The sequence below is a fragment of the Ciconia boyciana genome, chromosome 5 (genome assembly GCF_034638445.1).
Source record: "Ciconia boyciana chromosome 5, ASM3463844v1, whole genome shotgun sequence".
Classification (NCBI taxonomy): domain Eukaryota; kingdom Metazoa; phylum Chordata; class Aves; order Ciconiiformes; family Ciconiidae; genus Ciconia; species Ciconia boyciana.
This window is the reverse complement of record NC_132938.1, coordinates 15,381,427-15,405,333: the sequence shown is the minus strand read 5'-3', so window position 1 is coordinate 15,405,333 and position 23,907 is coordinate 15,381,427. Positions and strand designations below refer to the sequence as shown.

The window sequence follows — 23,907 nt, the reverse complement described above, 5'->3', positions numbered from 1 at the left end:
ACCGGCCCGGCTGTCCCCATAACAACGCCGCTGACCGCCCCCCCAACCCCCCCTCGCCGCGGCCAGCGCGGCTGCACGGCCACTAGTGCGCATGCGCCGAGGAGGCCCACAGCGGGGGAGGGCCCGCGCATGCGCAGCCCGCCCGGCGGCGCCCACCTCGAGGCCGGGCAGAGCCGCCGTGTGGCGCCCGCCGCGGCTCCCCCGCCCGTCGCGGCCTGCGCGCGGCTCCCTGCCGGGGCGGGGCCGGCTCCTGCGGCCGCCCCAGCGCAGCCCCCGCCGGGCCCGGCCGAGCCGACGGCATTTCCGGGGGAGGGAGCGGGGCGCGGGCTGGCGGGGAGCGGCGCGGCGCGAGCAGAGTTGACTATATATGGTCAAAGGCAGGGGAGAGCGGCGAGCCGCGCGGGCGCTTCCTGGTTCGTGCCGCTGGGCGCCGCGGGGCTGAGGCAGCGGCAGCAGCAGCAGTAGTCAGCGGTAGCGGCGGCGGGGAGAGTGAGAGGCCGGTCCGCCTGTGCTGCGCGGGGCTGCGCTCGCCCCCTTTCCCAGCCCTTCCTTCCCAGCGCCACCGCCCGCCGCAGTAACAAGTGGGCGAAGATGCCGTACGAGATCAGTAAGCCCCCGGCGAGGCGGAGCGGGGCGGGCCGGAGCGGCGAGGTGCCGGGTTGGGGACTGGGTGGCGGCGGCGCGCAGCCCCGCTGGTTGGGGGGCCGCCGGGCGGCCCTCTGCTGCCCCGGAGGCGGGCGCGGAGCCGGCGGTTCCTCACAGCCCGCTGACAGCAACAAGTGACCGCGCCTGCCGGCAGGGCGTTTGGCTGCTCGGCTGGCGTCCGTTAACGGGGAGGAACGAAAGGCTTATTTCCCCCCTCCCCCCTTTTCTTTTTCCCGTAGAAAAAGTGTTCGCCAGCCTCCCGCAGGTTGAACGAGGCGTTTCCAAAATTATCGGAGGTGATCCGAAGGGCAACAATTTTCTTTATACCAATGGAAAATGTGTCGTCATCAGAAACATTGATGTAATGTATCCTAATTTATTTTGTTTCGTAGTATAGAGCTTTCGCTAAGTTTCATTTTGTTTCCCGGCCCCTCTCCCTTAATAGCCTGTGTTTCATTCACTCTTGGTAATTTCAATTGAGGTCACAGATCTGTGATCAGCAGCAGGGGAATAAGCAGGATGCATGACTCAGGCATAAAACCATGGGCAGCGACTGTAAAAACCTGTAGAAAATCTCAGCAAAATGTGCAGTTCTCCTCCCTCTCTTTGCATAGGACTTATAGATGAGAGACTGGTATATTCTGGTTGGCCCTGTTTATCTTCTTAAGTATCACTATTATGAAGTTGAGCATTGTATTTGCCTAATAGATTAACTCTTCCCTATTTGCCGTATTGGGCCCTTGCATTGGCTTGTAAGAGAAGCATGCAAATACTTGCAAACATCTACCTTTAAATGCATTAGCTCGTAGCTTCTCCCCTCCTGCTCCAGGAATCAAAACAGTTATCAGTTGCTTGACTCTGTGGCAAGCTGTCTGCATGTTGAGTTCTCAGCCCTGGTCACAGGGAACTTTTCCCATCGATTAAATATTAGAATGCCCCAGTTAATGTTTTCAGTGGTGTGGAGGTTTGGGTTTGTTTGTTTTTTTTTCTTCTCTGGTAGTAACTAGAGAAATGTTAAGTGAGTTATTTAAATTATTTCTTTTCAAAGATGGCATCCTTTTGAGAAGTATGGAGGAAGCATTACAAGTCTAGGCTATTGTCTTGCTACTGGTTTTCAAAAAATACTTTTCTTCAAAGTAAATGTTTGTTCTTTAGAAAATCAAATTCTCGTCTACTTTCCTCTCTCACTGCAGATTTGGCCTGCAGCGGGGAGGGCTGCAGGGGGACAAGTCATACCTCTCTGGAATTTCTAGGTCTCCACAACAGTGGATTTGTTTATGGCTGCTTCTGTAAATCACCTTTGCAAACTGAATTTTTATGAGCTGTTTTCCTGACTCATCTCGTCATCCGCACTATATTCAGACATTTCTTCATTGTCATGCCATAATACAGAAATGCTACTAATAACTTAATTCTTTGCATATTTGTTTGATATCAGTTTAAATTCAACCACTTGAAAACAAAAATGAGCTTCCACTCTGGTTTCAATGTCTCAGAATAATGTTGTTGTAATAGTGTTTCACTCTTGGTATCAAGAAGTTCAATTTTCTGAAACCAGAAGCCCAAATTAAACACTGTAATGGCACACAGTGTGATGAGAGAAGAGAGAAAAGCCACTCTGCTTATGTTACAGTTTTTGCCCAAGTTATGGATTGTGACCTCCTCCCTTGCACTGTCATTAGTGCTCATCTGACCCCATTTTGGGGGTTAAATTGGAAGAAAACAATTTGCTTTTATCTTCCTGAATCAGCTCACTGAAGATCTGCTCAGTGCAAATGTTAGTCCCAGCATGAGCCAGAACGTAGAGCACATGGCAAGGTCAGAGTACAGGCGAGGTGGGGTTGTGGGAATTCAACTTAGACTGTTTAAACTCTCCAAGGAAGTTGAGAATGGAAGTCATAAATCCTTCAGTTTTATGGTGTAATTCATGCTAATATGCAAACTTACCTAACTGGCAAGCAGAGTCTGCTACTGTTAATAAATGACAGGCGATGCTCTGCAGACAACTACAGAATGTATTGTAGCAGTGACACAAAAACTGACTAAAGCCTGTGCTATGGCTTTTGTGTTGGAGAACGTTGCAGTTTGTTCCTAACCTGACATGGAAGTGTCTCCGCTCTTAGTTGAGCTATGCCTTCTCTGAAAAATATGGAAGCCTGTATAATGGTTTGCAACAACCAGATGAAATACTGGGAGGTCTGTGTGTAATTTGTCCATGAACAGTTCTCCAGTGGGATGGTTTTACTCTAATTAAAAAAACAGGTCATCAAAATGCAGGGATCACCTTTCTTTTAAGTCTCAAGCTATCTAGTATTAGCTAATCAGTGGTGATGAATATAGTGTTCAGGGTTAATGCTTAATCTTTGAGCATGACCTAGAGGCTTACTTTAATGAGAAAAAGTCCTAGAACGGTGCTGGAAAAGCACTGTGAGTCAGAAGTGCTAGTGATATTTGTAAGGTTTCATACCTCGTTAATATTTGATTGTCTTCATGGGTCTAAACCTACTTTGAAGCTTGGAACTTCAACTGCTCACTTTCATATGTGGCTCTGGTTTCAGCGTTCAAATAAGCCACACAAGCCCATTCTTCTTGTTGAATCTAGTATTAGGTACTGCCTTTGTCCCAGCTAACAATATAATCTTATCCTAAAATCTCTTTAGAAGTGGGGTTGTTTTGGGTTTTGATATGAAAGACATACAAGGTAAAAAAAATGACTTTACAAGCAGAAATAATGTTATCAAATGGCATTTAAATTGGCAGCTCTAACTTATTACCTGGCTTCCTGATTTTATTTACTATATCTTAAATTTAGGAGTCTATCTTTCATTTAACCCCTTAAGTCAGTCTGTTAAGTCCAGTCTCTCATCTTCTTAGCTTCCTGGACTCTTGGAGATTCTTGCTGTAAAATAGCAGCTACTAATGTATGCCATTACTAATGAAGTGTGGGGGTTTTTTGAGCTCCATGAACTTGTAGCTGATGCAGCTATAGCATGGGGAAAACATTATCTTGTCTTGCTTGGTTAAAATCCAGTTGCATGCAGAATGGAGAGTAATGTGCATACTGTAAATGCAGATGATTGTGACTTAAGTAGGGCTATAACGCACTCAAGCAATGTATAAAAGCCGGAATGAAAAAGAACTGCTTCTTGCATGAGTAAGCTGTATTCTGTCTCCTGAGATGTAACAGTACTGCAACAGCAAGAACTCTTGCAAGCAGGAGACTGTGCTTCTTACACAGAGCAGGTGTTTTAGTTTTTCCTGATTGGATGGCTGAGTCATACCATAACATCAGGTGGTTTTCTGGTTTGGTTGAATAAATCTGTATTAATTATAGCAGTTAAAATGGACTTTTGTCTTGACCATATGAGTCAAGTTTCTGGAGCTGGAAGATACCTGTTAACTGGTAGAAAAATTTTTCTAAGGAGTAGTGTGTTACTGTTGTAGCATATATGCACTGTATTTGGAAGATGTGCAGAATGGGTTCTTTATACAGTTAATTTGAGAGCAGATTTTGCTTTGATGTCATCCTTTTTTGATTTGTGTGGCACCTCTGTAGTATGACACTACTGATCTGCTGAGACACTGAGTTAGTTTTAGTGTCCAACCTGAAGCATCTGAAAACATGTTTAAGACTGAAGAGATAAAATTGTGTTGGAGTGGCAGTGAATTTCTTTCAGAATTCCAGTACAGCTCTTAATACTAGGGAAAACATCTTTTCTTCAGCTAATCCATCTACTAGCTTTTTAACCAGAGAGCAATTGGCAAGAAAGAGCAAGCCTTGCACACCTCATTGGTTACTGAGTGATCTTGAGTACATGGTGATGATTAACAGCCATGCAATATGGTTAACTGTATGCTTAATTTTCATACTCAACTATAGTAGAACTTTTGGATGTATATTGCAAACCACAGCTCATGTTTGGTATTTACTTGGGTAACTGCCTTACCTGGGCTAGCCCCATAAAAAGAAAGTCCGATGCTTGGCCTATTATTTTGGAGAGTGTTTTTCTACCTTTCAGCAGGTGTTGGAGAGGAAAGGGTCACAACAGTTCTGGCTGTTAGAGGAAGTACTTTAATTGTGTCAGTTGTTAGAAATTAGTGTGGTGTTTTAGTCATATTGGACAGCAGTGTTCTGCAATGTGTGCTGCACTTCTCAGTTTTAGACAATAGCTCCATTTAAGCTGGAAGGAAGGGTGTGGGAGAAGGAGCGTGAGGAGAAATTCTGAATTTTATCTTTGAATGTCTGATTTTACTCCTTTGAAAACCAGGAAATACAACTTAGTAACTTTTTTTTCCTTTAAACTAGAATCCTGCAGTTGCTGACATCTACACTGAGCATGCCCATCAGGTTGTAGTTGCCAAGTATGCTCCCAGTGGATTCTACATAGCATCTGGAGGTAAAGTATCGGTGCACATGCTGCATGAGATATGTGGACAGAGCTGTTAAAATGCTTGATGCAAAACTTACTGGCAAAACAGAGTAGTAACGCTTCACATTTATGTACAGAATATACGTAGTCAATGTGGCATGCTTCAATGGAATTACGTATACATGCCTGAGGGAGGAATGATTTCTGTAGTTGTTCCTCTAACTTCTTTCTAAAGCAGTGAGTTTAGTGACATGCTTGGTCATCTTAAAATTTATTATTTAAATCAAAAAGAACCTGAAAATGAACTTTAAATACTTAGTGTGAAGCGTAAAGAGAACAAATCTTAGTGTAATGAATGACTTGTGTACGTGCAGCAGAATGAAAAGTTATTTCTGAAATACAGGGCTATTGTTTCAGTTTATTAACAAACTTTTATACTTTGAGGACAGGGGAGGGATTCTAGAAGAGTATATACTCCTTTCTTTTCCCTCCCCCTTTCTTCCTGACCAAACTTGGCAAGACTTGGTATGATTTTTCTTACATTTGTAACCTAAACTAAAAAAGCTTTCTTTGGTAAGTTAGCAGGGAAGAAGGCTGATTCTCAGTTTCCATGTAATGTATGTGAATCAAGAGTCTGAGAATGGGTAACATGAATTTCTACAGCATGAATTTCCTGGCTTGCTAGCTGAAATGGCTACAGTTTTTTATTTTAGTTTTACAAAGAACTAAACAAACCCTTTTTAATAGAAGCTTGCTTCAAATAATTGATCTTTTTTCAGGAGGACTGGTATACAGTTAAAGAATATTGATACATTCAATACTATAGCTTCCATTTCTTAAAAACAATTGCGGCTAATCTATGGATTTTTTTTTAATTTGCTTGCCATTGTCAATTAGAAACACTTCAGAAGCAAGTAATGTGTCCAAATACAGAAATACTTTCTAAGTAGTATATCTGAAAATAAAATATTCTGAATACGAGCTCCTTAGAAAGGGAGTCCAGACTCATGCACAGGTCTTAATAGAATGGGAATTTCTTTCACAGCAACTTTAAGGGAACAATATTTTTTAAAATGTTCTTTCCTTCTTGGCTTCATGCATATCAGAAAGCTGTATTAGAATATGTATCTTTTGAGTACTAGGAAAGCTTTAAGAACACTGATAGCACAGCGCTTTCCCCCCCCCCCCCGCCCCAGGAACCAGAGCCAGGATTTTCTTGGCTCAGTCTTGTGTGTGGACCATATGTCAAATTGAATACCTTCTTAAAATCCAGTTTGCATTGTTTATTCTACAGACTTGGTGCTCTAGGTTTGTGCTGTACTTAATCCTCAGAATAACCATCTATTTTGTTCTTGTAGCCTTGCAGATTTTCAGTCCTCTGTAAAAGAACAGTTATATATACATAGCCTGATCTGTGAAGAAGTTTTTCATTAGTGATCAGCTTAAGGAAGCTCCTTGCTCCTAGAGGGGGAGTATTCAGTTGACTCTTTTCAAAAGTTGTCTGTCATATCCAAGTAAATTAGTTTCAGCTGTTAATATTTCCCTTTTAAAAAGTGTCTTCTGTATGTTGTTTATAAAGTTTTGTGATACTGTTGAGCATGGAGTCTGAAGATAGTATCAGGCTGTTTAAGCTGTTTCTAAGTATAACATGTAAGATTCATTTCTCTATCTATAAATTTGCATTAGCCATGCAACCTGCATTAATACTTCATGTGCTTGATGAGACAAACCTTTGGCAATATGCTTTGTGACTTTTATGGTAATTTCTTACTGCAGTCATAACGGAGGTAGTAATGGGAGATACCACAAAGTTAAAGCTATATGTCTCCTATCTATTCATAGATGGAGCAAACAATTAGATTTTGAAGTTCACATTAAAATTCTGCTTCAATAACAAGTTCTCTATGTAAAATGGAGGATTCTGCATCTGTCCTTTTAGCAGAAGTGGAGAAGATGAGTCTATGATCAGGTCTCAACGATACAGGGTTGCTGTATGTTTAAATTGAATGGTGAAGATGCACCAATAAATGGTAATCAGAACTCAAAAATGTTCTGCTGAGGTGAAAGGTATATATTTTAGCATGTGGTTTATTCTAAAACAGTGGCTTTTATGAAGGGTCCAATACACACAGAATTTGCTGTGTGGGTTTCATTAGAGATGTGTAAACCCGTCTGTGTATAGAACAATTCCTCTGGTTACAATGCTGCACCACAGTAATTGCTCTGAATAGAAGCAAGCTCTAGGGCTGTGTAATACTGAGAGCAAATGGTGACCAAGGAAGCTTTCATTATATTAAGTCTTAAATTGTTATGAACTGTGCTATGTCTGCTGCTTGTGACATTACCATTTTTTAATATAATGTTGGATTCCTTTGTAGTAATCCAGGTAGTGCAGGTATCCACGTGCAACATTAAGTGTGTACATGCTTCTGTATAGAAAAAGTATGCCGATGAGTGTGCATTCATTGAGTTCTATGGGTAGAAATCTCTTTGTATGTTTATGTATACCTGGTATTTGTATGCAGAACAGGTTTGCTTTGAAGGTACAAAAAAGCTGAGGTATGAATTTTAGTGCATCAGCTACTGTCCATCAGATTGCTCTTTACTGTAGGCATAGGGTGGCTTACTTCCCAATGACGTGTGGGTAAGCTATCTTGTAGCTGCTGGGGAGGTGGGGGTGGTTTGGTTTTCTTTTTTGTGTGTGACACAGATACTTAACGCATACTGGCTGATAACTTTAGAGTTTCTACCCTCTTACTGTGCAACTTTTTTCACATGTCTGTTTGCAAAAGTTGTCTCCGTGTGTTGTATTTATTGCTGCATGTTTTGAACCTTAATATCTGGTTAAAAACATAATTCAGTGAAGCAGATGTAGTCTTCAGCGTTCCTAAATCAAGTGATCTGTAGTAATCGTAATAGGGTAAGATAATAGGTCCCCAGTACAAATGTTTGGTGTAGCTGAAAATCTGTATCCTGGCAGATTGCTGAGTCATGTGACTGAGTCATGCTGGAACAACAATAGTTATATTCTATTTTATTATGGCAGATGTCTCTGGAAAGCTGAGAATCTGGGATACTACACAGAAGGAACACCTACTGAAGTATGAATATCAGCCGTTTGCAGGAAAAATAAAGGACCTTGCCTGGACTGAAGACAGCAAGAGAATTGCTGTGGTTGGCGAAGGAAGGGAAAAGTGAGTAATTCTTTTGCGCGCATGTGTGTGTATATATATACACACATATATACTGTAAAGCTCTGTATTCTAACAAAGCAGGTTCTTTGCAGAAAGCTTTTAATTTTTCAAGGAAAGAAAATCATGGCTAGTTCCCTGTTCAGACTTCAAGTTGTGCTGTTCTGCAGCAGAATTCTTTATGCAGTATTTGACAGCTGTAAAACTACTTAGAAAATACAGTTCTGTTAGAATTGCTCAGTTTAAAATTGTGTGGGTCTTGTTTGTTTTTGAGGTGGGTATTGCATTCAATAATAGCTGTTCAGTATGCCTTTTGGTGGATTTTTTGTCTAATTCTGAGAGTAGGAAGGTAGAACCACAAGATAATTCTTCTCCCTCTTCTTTCACTCCTCCCAAATTGAGAGGACATGATCGAATAAGAGTAAAAAAAAAAAAGTGTATCTGAATTTTCTGTCTCAGCAACATGCTTGTATTTTTAGGCCTTACTATGTTAATTAAAAGAAAATCACAACCAGTTGTCCTTGTCTGACTAAATGAGGTGCCCAGCACAGTCAGGTTTGTGTCCTTTCTTTAATGTTTAAAGACTGACAGATCTTTAAGGCAGAGTCCAGACCAGGTAGTCTTATGCCTAAAGGTCTGAAAAACATGATGTGGTCCTGTTCCCTGACGCCCTGCACCATTTTTTTTAATCACCATCATGTACTGTGTCCTGATATTTGAGAGAGATTCTTTGTCCTCCATCCTTCCTTCCACCCCCACCTGCTCCTGGCTAGATACTGTGTAAATTTGCTCTCCTACTTTAAAAAGTCTGCCAGTTTCCTGTTAGGTGGAGTGCTTTTGGTCTAGAATTTTGCTGAAGTGATTCTATAGAACCGCTTTTTAATAGCAATGCTCTGTCAGTTTAATGCCACTGTATTGATTATACTGATTTTTTTTTAAGGTGATTTAAAGTAAGAACTGACAGAAGTGCTGTTATAACTCTTCTACCTTAAATGTTTAAGTAATAATAGTTGTAAAAGTGATGGTACCCGATCTAGGCTAAATAATCAGATAAATGATCAGATGACATTGTTATCCTAGCTTTCTGCATTCTGTGTAGTGACTAGGCAGACAGAATAACTTACTGGTTTCTTTTATAAACCAACAGACTTACTGAAGAATATCTCTTGGATCTCTGAATTTTAGAAGCTTTATACATAAAACTTGCTTGTCTGTCCCCTTCAGCAAATGTCTCCTACTGAAGATTAGATTCTCTCTCCAGCAAGATCTCAAATATCCTTCAGGGAACTATGATGCGCTTGTGTGAGATTAACAAGATGACCTAATTTCTTTTCTTTGTGTGCACTCAAATCTGCTGTTTGCAGATGCTCAAGGAGTTAATCTACATGTAACTTTTATGAATTGTAGTTATTGTGTGGTTTTCTAACTAGATTCGGAGCAGTGTTCCTGTGGGATAGTGGTTCTTCTGTTGGCGAGATTACTGGGCACAACAAAGTGATCAATAGTGTGGACATTAAACAAACAAGACCATATCGTCTGGCAACTGGCAGTGATGACAACTGTGCTGCTTTCTTTGAGGGACCGCCATTCAAGTTCAAGTTTACAATAAGTGTGAGTTTAAGTTTAGATATGGCTCTGTTAAACTGTGCAGCAAGTTGACTAAAAGCTTTCCAACAAGCTTGCAGTTCTTGTCACGACTAGCTGTTATAACAAGTTCTTAGCTCCCCCTTTTGAGGCATTGTTGGTGTCAAGTGGCTTTCTTAAACCCATATATGAATATAACTGAAGGCTTGTCTTATGCCAAGAAAACTGAAATAAATGATTGGTTAAGAAGAAAACCTGAAGCACTTCTTCCAATTTTTTTTCTTTTAATGGCTCTTCATCCTCTTCTGTAACTTACGAAGTAGGATGTTTCATTGGCCCTATTGGTGCTTTCTGAGCTCTGCCTCCCAGTGCAGACCTGCGTAGAATTTCTTAATATTCTCCAAGGTGCTTGATTCAAGAAATATGGTGGTGTGAATGGAATTTTCCAATCTGCTTAAGTGTGCTTAAATCTGAAATCCCAGGGCAGCTTAGAAAGGATGAGTGTAGATGTTTGAAAAAGTAACTGATTTCTACAATGAGGAATGGGTATGTAACTTCTGTGGTCAATTTTCTGTTTCTACATTTCTTTTCACTTTTTGTTTCTTATTGTGATAGTTAAAATCTCTTATGTAAATGAAACAAAGCTGGGAAGTACCACATTTAAGACATTCATTGTTACTTGAGGCCAAAGAAAATAAAAAGCCAAAAGCTTCTGCAGCTGTTTCTGATGGCAGAAGACATGTCTCTTGCCTCAAAAAAAAAAAACAAAAAAACAAAACTATTGCAGAGATACTGGATGTTATTGCAGTAGTACATTCAAGATGTTTAGTTCTTATTTCATTTTTAAAAACACAGTAGTAGGCCTTTTATTTTCTTAAGTATGTGCCTTGAGTAGTCTTCGTACACTGACTTTAGTAAGGATTCCATTTCAGTTCTAGAAAAGGAATTGTTTTGAGCTCTGCAATCCAATGAAATGATGTAGTTGCCTAATATATTTCTGAACTTAAGTTGATACTTGCATTTTGCTAAGCTTGTTCTTTTGGAACTCTGAAGTCTGAATCGCTTACCAGTGCTGCTTAGACTGGTATGTGATGCAGTCTTCCTTTTAAAGTGATATTTGAGTTGATGTATGGGATTCTGGTACAGGCTGTTACATGGTTTAGATTAGAGCTTGAGGTATCATCAGGAAAAAAAAAATCTATAGTTAAAGTAGGTAGGTTAGAACCTGCCTTTCATAATACTAAAAATAGTCTCCCAAATCTCTTTACATGGGAGCTTTGGCCTCATTGTGGTGCTTCCCTATTTAACGCGTGTTTTCTAGTTAGCATGGTTTGAATAGTCTCCTATTTGTAAATAGTCTATTTGGGGAGCATACATCAGTCTTGCCTGCTTATTTCACAGAGCTACCACTAATGCAATCTCCCAGAAATGGAATTCCCGTAAAATAATAATTTATTCTTCATGCCTGTGTTTTTTACAATAAGAAGGATAAAGTACTCTTCTGTGTCAAACTTACTTGCACAATGAAGCAAGAGTCAAAATCTGGAGAATGTTGCAGAATAATTCAGTGACCAGAGGGGAAGAATCCCGTGTTTGTCTAGGCTGCAGCTGCGGGGTTTTTTCTACCTATCCCTGAAACTGGGTACTTGTTCACCTGGTAGTGTGCTAAGTTACTTGAACTAAATCAGTATTGATGTCACAGTTTCTTCCCTGGACTGTTCTTGATCCCCATGATCCTCTTTAGATAGAGGCTAGACTTGTTCCATAGCAATTCTCTACAGCAGGCATCTCCTACACAGCTAACTTATGGTTCACATGTAAGAGAACTTCATTGTTACTAGATTATCTTCTATGTAAAAAGGTCTGTTCTCATTTTGTGTGTGATTCTTACTTTTTTCCTACAGGACCATACACGGTTTGTGAACTGTGTGAGGTTTTCTCCTGATGGGAACAGATTTGCTACAGCTAGTGCAGATGGCCAGGTAAAAAACAAGGAACTCTTTTTGTAGTGATTTTAGCATGAGATTTTCTTGTGCATTTTGGGAATAGGATTAGTATTGTAAAATACATGTTGCTGCTTTTTTCACGCCAAGAAATGACTGGCTTAAACTCCTAAGTATCATCCTATAAAGCTGTAACAACTGATGTCAAACACACTATTGTCACTCAGCTTTATTCCTTGTTTCATCTCCCTTTCATATTACTTCTCTTATAGGTTATCTTGGCAGGAACATACTAGACTTTTGGAATATGTTATGTCATTGTTAGGATCCTGAGAAGTCTGGCTGAAATACTAAACTCATAGATAGCAACCCAGCTCCATGTGGAGTCCCTACTGATGAGGGCAGGTTTGACAATGACACTGATACCATAGGTAGCTCCTCCTTCTAAGAGAGCAGATTCCCATGACTGCAGTGCGAAGCAGCTGCCATCACAGCTGGAGTAAAAAATGTAACATCTTCCAGAATTTCAAATGTCAGGATCCAATGTACTGAGTGGCTTACTGTGATTATTTACAATTGTCATCTCATTTTGTTTAATCTTAAATGTAGGAATACTTGTGCCTCTTCTTCAAAAATCTAGTGTTTGACAAACCTGCAAGCCTGCCATATAATGAAAGAATGATCTGTGCAGTGCAAGTAACAGTGTTTCAGTTCTTGGGGTGTTTTTCTGTTACTGCTTTTCCCTTTAAGTTATATGTCTGTGTGCTCTCTTAAGATTTTTGTCTATGATGGGAAGACTGGAGAGAAAGTGTGTGCTCTTGGTGGAGGCAAAGCTCATGATGGAGGTATTTATGCTGTAAGTATCACTTCATTTGTATAAATGGACCGTAGTATTTCATTACCAAGTTCATGGACTGTGAAGTCTTGCAGTAATAAATGCATTTACTATCTTGTGGTGACATTTGTTTTTACAGATTAGTTGGAGCCCTGACAGTAGTCAGTTGCTTTCTGCTTCTGGAGATAAAACTGCTAAAATCTGGGATGTTGGTGCTAATTCTGTTGTCAATACTTTTAACATGGGATCAAACGTGTTGGATCAACAGCTGGGTTGTTTGTGGCAGAAAGATCACTTACTGACTATCTCGTTGTCTGGCTATATCAATTATTTGGACAAGAACAATCCAAATAAGCCTTTACGTGTCATAAAGGTAGGTTAAACTTCTGTTGTTGCACCAGTTTCTGCAATAAATGACTCAGTGGTTGAAGTTGTCTAGATGGAATAATAACTTGAAAAATGGTTTTGTTAAATTAGCATTGCCAGAGAAGCTGTGTGTGACTGACTCTTGCAGGCATATGAATGAGGAAGTTAAAATGTTACATGCATGATACTGTACTTTGTGCAAATATACAGACTGATTTTTGGTTTCAGTTAAGGTTATCAATTTATCTTTCATAGCAGCTTTTAAGCATTCTTGAGGTGAGAAAAGAAATACAGCATAGATAGAAAACTACCAGTGATGTCTCATTCTACCAGACCTAGTGTATTGTGAACAAGGTGACTAGGGTTACTGTGCAATTGAGCTTTAATTTTAGGAATTAAAGAGTTCGCTGACACAGCACTCTCACGGGAACTTACATTTTTACATGAACTAGAAACAGACGTCCCAGATTCTTGCTGTTGCTGCTATAGTTCTGGCAGTTGGTGTGGGTACATGACCATATTTAGCCCTCTTCCTTGAATCATAAAGTGCCTGAAAAGCAAACTTTGTTGATGAAAAGGCCATTAAAATATTTTAGCCCAGCAGGCTAATAACGATATTCACCGTGTCTATTCACGGTCTCTTCAAGGAGTGGTACATGGAAATAGCAATGCTGTAACAGTAACGGTGCAGTCACTTAAACTAGTGATTTGTATTCTGGGTGACTTTCAATGCTTGTGAATAAAATGATACGTTATTTTCTGAATAACCTATGATTCTTCTCAAATAGGTTTGATTTATGTATGTGTTAAGATGAAAAATTGCCCATGAGTAATTACTTTTTGTGTCCCATTCACAGGGTCATAGTAAATCAATTCAGTGTCTTACAGTACATAAAAACGGTGGGAAGTCCTATATTTACTCTGGAAGTAATGATGGTCATATTAATATCCTTTGAATGATAGTGATATATGTTCTAGCCTTATAGTCTGAGAGAGCTCATTAGGAGGGGGGAAAAAAAAAGCTTTGCCAAAGACAAAAACTTATGTTTATTGGACACAAGGTCAAGGGAGGTGATTCTGCCTCTCTGCTCTGCTCTGGTGAGAGCCCACCTGGAGTACTGTGTCCAGCTCTGGAGCCCTCAGCACAGGAAAGATGTGGACCTGTTGAAGCAGGTCCAGAGGAGGGCCACAAAAATGATCAGAGGGATGGAACACCTCTCCTATGAGGACAGGCTGAGAGAGGTGGGGTTGTTCAGCCTGGAGAAGAGAAGGCTCCAGAGAGACCTTATTGTGACCTTTCAGTACTTAAAGGGGGCTTTTAAGAAAGATGGGGACAAACTTTTTAGCAGGGCCTGTTGTGGTAGGACAAGGGGTTAACAGCTTTAAACTAAAAGGGGGTAGATTTAGACTAGAGATATGGAGGAAATTTTTTACAATGAGGGTGGTGAAGCACTGGAACAGGTTGCCCAGAGAGGTGGTAGATGCCCCATCCCTGGAAACATTCAAGCTCAGGTTGGACAGGCTCTGAGCAACCTGATCTAGTTGAAGGTGTCCCTGCTTATTGCAGGGGGGGTTGGACTAGATGACCTGTAAAGGTCCCTTCCAACCCAAACTATTTTATAATTCTATGATTTTATGTCTGAAGAAGTTTGTTTTTCTTTCCCTTAACTTGCCTATTTTACTGGTTGCTTTAAACTTGCCTGCTAAATATAAACAAGTTCTTAATTTCCAATTGTCACTTTGTGGTAGTTAGATTGTTAATATGCAGGAGCAAGTAAATACATAAATTAGGCTCTTGTAACTTACCAAGTATTCTGTCATACAGGCAAAATATGTATTGCTGTCTCTTGCTGTTACATGCAATAGGTAGATCTTAACATGTGCTGAAAGTCATGTATCTTGTTTTTTAGATGTTCAGGACAAGAAAGATAAACTCTTGCTCATCTATCTCTGACCCATTAACATGCATTTCTCTTTACAGTTGTGTTTTTCCCACTTGTGTTAAGGTGTGTTTTTTTGTAGTTCTGTGACACATTGTGTTGTTTATTTGGAATCCTAAATGTCATCAGGCTTTCTCACTACTGAAGAGAACTTGTACTTCTTTTGAGACTCTATTTCAGTCCTCTTGGTTTCTGGAGCAAAACACTGGGAATGCAGCCTGGTTCCCGAAAAGGGCATCTTAAAGGGTGAGGTTGGGATGTGTTCAGCTAGAAGACTTGGCTTTTTTTTTTTTCAATGTTCTGAAGCTTATAAATAAAACTGCAGTCCTTCATCCTGCTTGCTGTGATGCATTAAAATGATTTCACATTGGCATAAACCGTTATAAATACAGGACTGGTTTCTTTACAAACCTGTACTATAGCGTTAATAGTTCAAACTGATGTTAACATATAACATCAGGGAAAGCCAATGTTGCAGGACTTCTAACTGTAATTCTTTAAAAAGTATTTCCTATCCTCAGACCTAATGTTAATTGTTCCAGTATTTGCTACTGTCTATGGTAGGTCATTTAGCTCATTACAGAACATCAGAGGTTCATTTAAGGGTATGAGGTTGGCTGCACCCTAGTACAGGTTGCCCAGGGAGCTTGTGGAGTCTCCATCCCTAGAGATACTTAAAACCCAACTGTTGTAGCTGACACTGATTTGAGCAGCAGGTTGGACTAAACAATCTCAAGAGGTCCCTTCTAACCTTAGCTATTCTGTCCGTTATTTAACTTTATGACGCTGTATCTGACTGCACCACTATCTTCAAATGTTCCTTAATTCTATTATGCACATTACTGGGATTCTGAAACTGGAGAGAATGATGGCTTTTCTGGGAAAGGCCATACAAACCAGGTTTCTAGAATGGCAGTGGATGAAATGGATCAGCTGGTCACCTGCAGTATGGATGACACTGTGCGCTATACCAACCTTAGCAAGAGGGACTACAGGTTAGTTAAAATGTTGCCTTTTATTGTAGTATTGCAGCCCTAATTATTTTACAGCAAGAGTTTTGTTGATTTTATATGGTAAAGAATTTTATGCTGCAATTTATTCAGGTTTTAAGTTGCCATGGAAACTGTAGAAATTATTGCTGTGCCAACCTTGCTTTTTTTCTGTGACAACAAGAAATGCATCCCAGACTTTTCAATTTGTCTCATCCCTTCCACAGGTTAGATAGCCACCCGATACAAGGCAGATCTCTTAGTTAAGGAACTGTGGGAAGGGTGTTCATTTTATGATTCATAAATACACAGGAATATTGGTAATAAATGTGGTTAGGAGGGGTGGGACACAGCTGTTTCTTCATGGAAACCACAACTGAAGCAAAAAACTTTTAAGGAATCCTATTAAGATCACCTAGTTAGTTTAAAAAAAATTAGACTCTAGTATAGTAACATTGACTTTCACTTCAAAGGTGTACTAACTGATCAAGATACTAATGCTTTAAACAGTAAACAGAAGGAAACTTTGCAGATTATTAAAAACAATAATAAAAAATTAAACTATGCATGTTCTTGATCATTAGGGGGTGATTATTTGAATAGGCAATTTTAAATAATGGTAAGCATGGAATAATTTTTTTCTGCTTTGTCCTTCCTGCTTCTCCACCTTGGCACACCTTCCTCCAGTGGCCAGGATGCTGTGAAAATGGATGTTCAGCCAAAATGTTTAGCTGTGGGTCCTGGTGGTTATACTGTAGTTCTATGCATTGGACAAGTAAGTATTAACTTGTCGATAATCAACACAATTGCTCTGTTAATAATGCTGTGTATAGTAACACAATGGTTTCTGACAAACCTGTTTAGTGTGGGATCACCTTGCACATCTGCAGAATTTCCTAATAAGAGCTATGGGGAACATAATTAAGCAGGATACTTGATAGGCTTGTCTTTTTGCATCCTGTACCAATTTGACAGTCTTATGTATAGGTTTAAATTTCACATGGTCCCTCGTGTGGATGCATCTGAATTTGTTATCAATACAGCCTGGTGCTGGAAGGCTATACCAGTCTGAATCATGCTCTTGCCTGATCTGTTTAGTGATGCGATTTTGGGGAAAGGATGTCTTGCTCCTGCTTTTTTTTCTCCTTTTTTTTTTTGCAATTAATCCAACTAACCAATTAACTAATGCTGTTGTGCAGCATAGGTAGCTCTAGCTTGCTTGCCGGTAGTATTCAAATCATGCAAAACCAGAGAGATTGCACCAGGACTATATTGTATCAAAGCATGCTTAACTTGTAATGATTTATGCCTTCTGTATGGATGCTGGTTTTATGCTTGGGATTTTCAGTAGTGTTCCCCAAACCTGTTTTCCATGTGAGTTATACTATCCAGTTCTATAATTCCAGTTGTCCATAGGAAATAGCCCTTTAAAATTTAACATCGCAGTATTAACTTGCTACTGATTTGGTCCTGCCTCCCTTCCTTTAACAGTGAACCAGGACGGGAGTAAGCATTGCTAAAAATACTGTCTTGTCCATGTTTCTTTCATGCTCAAACGAAATGAGGCGAAGCTGAAGGCAGTAGAGCATGCCCTGCACTACCTATTTAGAGCACATAAATACTCCAGTACAGCGGATTAGTTAGTCACCACACGTAGGCATTTCTTTCAATTATTCTTTAAAGAATGAAACTATTCCCTTAAGATCAGAATATAGTAAACTTCTGAGCAATCAGAGTGGATTTGTACTTATGACTAAGCAATGTGGCTTAGTCATAGTTTTGTATTAAGCACTTTGAAGAAGGGTCTTAGTTTCTGGTTTTTTATTTACAGATTGTCTTGATGAAAGATAAGAAAAAATGTTTTGCAATTGATGACCTTGGCTATGAGCCAGAAGCTGTAGCCATTCACCCCGGAGGAGGTACAGCAGCAGTGGGAGGAGCGGTAAGGTTGCATTTCCTAAAACTGTACTACTTTGAACACTGGAACTAGTAACAGAAGTGTTTAATAATAGTAGGTGTGTTGTGTTTATGGTTGGACTCGATGATCTTAAAGGTCTTTCCCAACCTATATGACTCTGTGATTCTGTGTTGAGAAGTAGTAGGTGGCAGTTTGTAACAACAGCAACATTGTAACAAGTAAACTATGTGTAATTGGTATTCCTGGGCTTTCATTCCCCCAGTTCTCCCACCATTGTGGCCTAATGTCTCTTTCATTTTTTTATCTTATATTTGCTGGTTTTAAATTGTCAACTTGTTTTTACCCAGTGTATGCTTAAAGTAGGCAAATCCTAGAAATCAGGTCTATATTCTAGACTTGGTGGATTGTAGCCAGCATAAATGACAGGTTTTTTAAACTATTTCTTAATATAAGCACTACCAGATAGAATTGGTGCAAAAAGTTCCAGAAACTCAGTAAGCTTTCCTCTTTCTATTGCAAAGTGATTTTTTTGTACCTTCCCCCCTTCTTCACTACTCATTTGCAGGATGGGAATGTCCGTTTGTATTCAATCCAAGGAACCTCTCTGAAAAATGATGATAAGTCTTTGGAAGCTAAAGGTCCTGTTACTGACCTGGCATATTCTCACGATGGTGCCTTTCTTGCAGTCTGTGATGCAAACAAAGTTGTCACTGTCTTCAGTGTCTCTGATGGCTATGCGGTAAGAATTGTTGTATGAGGAGTTTTGCTTGTTTAAAAACAAATCGACTGGCATCTCATATCTAAATCTGTTGTGGTGAAATATAGTGCAGCTGGTGAGACTTAATCGTTAAATCATTGATGTATATTTGGTGTTTCTGTGACTGTCAGTTTACCTGGTATTTTGAGTTAGTGTTGCTTTTCACAGCAGCCTATGTGAAGCCTCCAGATCATAAGACTAGATGAGGAAATGTATGGTGTAGGTTGGCTACAGGGAAAACACTCAAACCCATCTAATAACAAACACATAGTTAAATGGGGGAGGGGTTGGACTTCCACAGGCTAGCAGTACTTACATACTCTGTAAATTTTTGTATTTATGTTCCTTGTTCAGGTCAGCTGGATCACTAGTGTGGGTTTTTTTTAAAGGGAAAAAAGTCAACAAAATATATGCATGCCTGTTAGAGTTTGTGTGCATTTTTGTAAAAGGACAAGAATGCAGGCTCAATTTGATAAGAATCATGCAGTACAATAAAGTTTAATGAAATAAATAAAGCAGACTTAGCAATAAAATTCTGCCGGCTATGGCACACATTTCCATGGTAAGAACTAAGCAATGAAAGGAATGCGTTAGGGCAGGGAATCTTACTTTATCATTCAATGTAGTGTCTTTTAACCAAGAACCAACAAATGGGCAATTTCCGCTTTCCAGCTGAGCAGTCAATATGTGTATCAGCCTGTAAAGTCATTAAGCTTTGACCAAAACTACAGTGAAGTAAAAACTGCAGGATGGCATTCAACAAAAACGTTCCATTTTCTAAGTAAAAATGGAAAGAATTTTATTTTAGAAACAACTGTGGAGTTATTTTAAAAACCTCTAAGCAAGAAGTGACTTGTTGCACATGCACTTTACAGATCCAGCCTTCACAGAAAGTCTTTTTTACAAAAATAAGCATTTGTGTGTGTGGTATGTTTTTGTTTTTTCAAAAAAGTGTTTTGTAAAAAAGGTTCAGATTTTATTGGCCTGATAAGTGTTTACATAGCATAAAATGAAGCCACCACTTTGTGTAGGGCATCCACTTGCACCCGAGATATACATTGTCTGGAGTCCTGCAGTAGTTTATTGTGATGCTACATGTTAAAAGCCAGTGACTTCCTGAAATAGCTTAAACTAATAAAATAACACTGTATCTCTAAATTTCAAATAGGAACACAATGTCTTTTACGGACACCATGCAAAAATTGTTTGTGTTGCCTGGTCACCAGACAATGAACACTTTGCTTCTGGAGGCATGGACATGATGGTATATGTTTGGACCGTAAGTGATCCAGAGACCAGAGTCAAGATACCAGGTATTTTTCCTTCAAAATCTTATTTTTGTCAGTTGCTAGTAGTTCTTGAAATCCAACACAGTACCTGTTTCCTAGAACTAATGGTAAGCAGGCTTTGAATGTTAGAATCATAGAATAGTTTGGGTTGGAAGGGACCTTTACAGGTCATCTAGTCCAACCCCCCCTGCAATGAGCAGGGACACCTTCAACTAGATCAGGTTGCTCAGAGCCTGTCCAACCTGAGCTTGAATGTTTCCAGGGATGGGGCATCCACCACCTCTCTGGGCAACCTGTTCCCGTGCATCACCACACTCACTGTAAAAAAATTTCCTCCATATCTCTAGTCTAAATCTACCCCCTTTTAGTTTAAAGCTGTTAACCCCTTGTCCTACCACAACAGGACCTGCTAAAAAGTTTGTCCCCATCTTTCTTATAAGCCCCCTTTAAGTACTGAAAGGTCACAATAAGGTCTCTCTGGAGCCTTCTCTTCTCCAGGCTGAACAACCCCACCTCTCTCAGCCTGTCCTCATAGGAGAGGTGTTCCATCCCTCTGATCATTTTTGTGGCCCTCCTCTGGACCTGCTTCAACAGGTCCACATCTTTCCTGTGCTGAGGGCTCTAGAGCTGGACGCAGTACTCCAGGTGGGGACTCACCAGAGCAGAGTAGAGGGGCAGAATCACCTCCCTTGACCTGCTGGCCACGCTTTTCTTGTTGCAGCCCAGAATACGGTTGGCCTTCTGGGCTGCAAGCACACATTGTCAGCTCATGTCCAGCTTTTCATCCACCAGTACCCCCAAGTCCTTCTCTGCAGGGCTGCTCTCAATCCCTTCATCCCCTCACCTGTATTGATACTGGGGGTTGTCCCAACCCAGGTGCAGGACCCTGCACTTGGCCTTGTTGACCTTATGAGGTTCACACAGGCCCACTTCTTGAGCTTGTCCAGGTCCCTCTGGATGGCATCCTGTCGCTCAGACGTGTCAACCACACCACTCAGCTTGGTGTCATTTGCAAACTTGCTGAGCGTGCACTCAATCCCACTGTCTGTCATTGATGAAGATATTAACAGTACTGGTCCCAGTACAGACCCCTGAGGGACCCCACTTGTCACTGAACTCCATCTGGACGTTGAGCCATTGACCACTACCTTCTGGATGTGACCATCCAACCAATTTCTCATCCACCGAACAGTCCACCCAGCAAATCCATATCTGTCCAATTTAGAGAGAAGGATGCTGTGGGGGACCATGTCAAAGGCCTTACAGAAGTCCAGGTAGACAACATCCGTTAGCTCTCCCCTTGTTCCCAAACTAATTTAGCCTTTATGCTAATCTCTAGCTACAACAGTGTCCTGGTTTTGGCTGGGATAGAGTGAATTTTCTTCCTAGTAGCTGCTATGGGTCTGTGTTTTGGATTTAGGATGAGAATGTTGATAACACACTGATGTTTTGGCTGTTGCTAAGTAGTGCTTACACTGGTCAAGGACTTTTCAGCTTCCCATGCTCTGCCAGGTGCACAAGAAACTGGGAGGGGGCACAGCCAAGACAGTTGATCCAAACTGCCCAAAGGGCTATTCCATACCATATGATGCCATGCTTAGTATAGAAACTAGGGGGAGTTGGCTGGGGGGCAGTGGTCACTGCTTGGGGACAGGCTTGGTGTCAGTTGGCAGGTGGTGAGCAGTTGCATCACTTGTTATTTCCTGGGTTTTGTTCCTCTCTCACTCCCTTGTTGTTTTCCTTCTCATTACAATTTCTTATTATTTTGTTGTTGTTCCAGTTATTAAACTGTTCTTATCTCATCTTACGAGTGTTCTTACTTTTGCTCTTCTGATTCTCTTCCCACGTCCCACCAGGGGGGGAGGGTGAGCAAGCTGCTGTGTGGTGCTTAATTGCTGACTGGGGCTAAACCACAACAAATAGCCAGAATTCTTCTGTTATGTTATTTTGTAGTCACTTTTAAAATACACTACTAGTATTTAATGCAGCTGAAAATCACATTTGTAATATGTGCTAAAGTTACTTTGTCAGCCTAGCCTTCCTAATTCTCTTCTGTTATTTCACACTGCCATACAGATGCTCACAGGCTACATCATGTAAGCGGCTTGGCGTGGTTGGATGAACATACTCTGGTAACAACATCCCATGATGCTTCAGTCAAAGAGTGGTCTATCTCCTACGATTGAAATAAGCCCTCTCTTTGGAAGGACCTAATCAGGGACTAGAACTACTGCAGTGGAACATAGCATTTCTCTTAAAGAATCTGTATTGGCCTCTGGGTCTACTATCATATCCTCATATCTTTACAGGGTGTTCATATCTGTAATTAAATGTACTTTGAAAGCTTTAGCCAGTAACAGTTTGCACATGAAAAGCACTTAAATTATGTCTGGAGCTTAACCTTTGTGCTGAACATTCCAGAGGCAACAGCCAAGCAAGTTGGTGTGAAAGATTCAGGCGTGAAAGATTCAAACTCAATCCGTTGTTCTTTTCTAACCAAGAAACATGAGACTGTACAGCATGAGAGTAATACTTCTCATTTTTTCTAATTACAGAACATTTCTGTACTAACGGTCATAGTAAGAGTATTTAGTTGTGATCTGAAACCAATCAAGCTGTGTGCAGCTACTGTATATTGCTTTGCTTCTCTGTACTGCACCAAACTGTTGCCTCAGATTTTCTCCTCCAGATAACAAAATGGGGTACATACATAATAAACTTTTTATGTATTTCATGTCAAAGCTTTGTGGTTTATTTTAAGGTGCAAGTGTGGGGTTTTGATGTACTTACTGTTGTGGGTATAATGTTTACAAATAATCGTTGTGGCAACTTCTTGCTTCAGAAACATTTGTTACTTTCATGGATTAAGAATGTCTGGTCATTTCAATGTCAGAAAAATCATTGTTTCAAAGATTAAAGGTATTTTCTGTTTGAAGGAGGAGAAGCATGTTATTAATTAAAAAATGCAGTATTTCTACCACCTTTTCAAAAATGCAGGAATTGAAGTGAACCATTGTTATGACTTGAAGTGATTTTTGAGAAGATAGTGTTTGCTGAGTAAGTTTTATGCCTTTGCATGTGCAGAACAGTTGCATGGAAGCCGTTATCTAATGCGAACAGATCATGATCTTGTGTTTAGTTCCCTTCTCGCACTCTACAACACATTTAAGTGATTTGAAGCTAGCAATCCAACAAGGGTGGAGGAGGACACTCTGATGCAAAGTAGTAGGAAGATTTGTTACCATCTCTAGTGGCCAAAAGAAGTTGTTGCTGCCCAGAATTCTGGGAGACTTTTTTTAAAAAAAACAAAAACAAAAACTTCTCTGCTAAGTCTTCACCACCACCACCAGCCCTCCAGTGCTCTTTGGTTTTTATTAAGCTTTCCTTTCTGTGTGGACTTGTGTGTTGTTTTTTTACCAATCATATTTCTAATGACACTAATTATACAGCAAATAAAGTGCTTTTGCTGCTTCTCATACTGTGGACCATTGCTCAATTGCTGAAAAAAATCGCTTGTCAAAAATGACTTGGTGAAACATCTCTTTAAAAGGAAAAATGTTGATTTATTGTTAGGACTGGTGATCAGATGTCTTCTGGCATGCAAACCAACATATACATTAGAAGAGTTGACATAGGCTTTATCTAAGAAGCAGAATATTTTGCATCATGGTTTCTTTGTGCATACTGCATCTCTCCATTAGCAATTTTGCATGTCTGTTTATTAACAATGCAAGGACAAGAAGTTCTGGAAAAGGGCATGTTTGAAATTAGGCGTAAGATCCAAATGAACGAGATTTCTCAGTGTCTAGCCTATAAAACTTGTTCTCCTATTGTTGTGCTAGTCCCTGTGCAATTCATCTGTTTGTTCCCAGAGTATGATCTGGAAGAGTTGCTATTGAATCTGCTCAGTGGGTTCCTGTTGTAATTGAATCCCTGTCACTTAAGTAATGATAAAAGGGGGGAAAAAAAGTTGTGCAGATGTCTATGGGCAAAGAACAGAATTCACTGGCAAATCCTGCTTTTTGTAAGAGATGGACCTGCTCCTGAAATGTATTTTTTGAGGGAAATGGTATAATTTCC

At 40.2% G+C, this 23,907-nt stretch overlaps 1 protein-coding gene across 1 annotated transcript; it reads left to right on the top strand.

The window, feature by feature from the left end:
* Window positions 1-363: 363 nt before the first annotated feature.
* WDR1 (WD repeat domain 1) lies at window positions 364-23,305 on the top strand. The gene is made up of 15 exons (XM_072861419.1): window positions 364-607; window positions 885-1,006; window positions 4,952-5,042; window positions 8,062-8,209; window positions 9,637-9,817; window positions 11,695-11,772; window positions 12,509-12,589; window positions 12,708-12,941; window positions 13,792-13,881; window positions 15,715-15,869; window positions 16,551-16,638; window positions 17,695-17,805; window positions 18,347-18,520; window positions 19,707-19,851; window positions 21,904-23,305. Exons 1-15 carry the CDS (start codon window positions 592-594, stop codon window positions 22,011-22,013), a joined length of 1,824 nt encoding a protein of 607 aa, XP_072717520.1. The 5' UTR covers window positions 364-591; the 3' UTR covers window positions 22,014-23,305.
* Window positions 23,306-23,907: the final 602 nt, after the last annotated feature.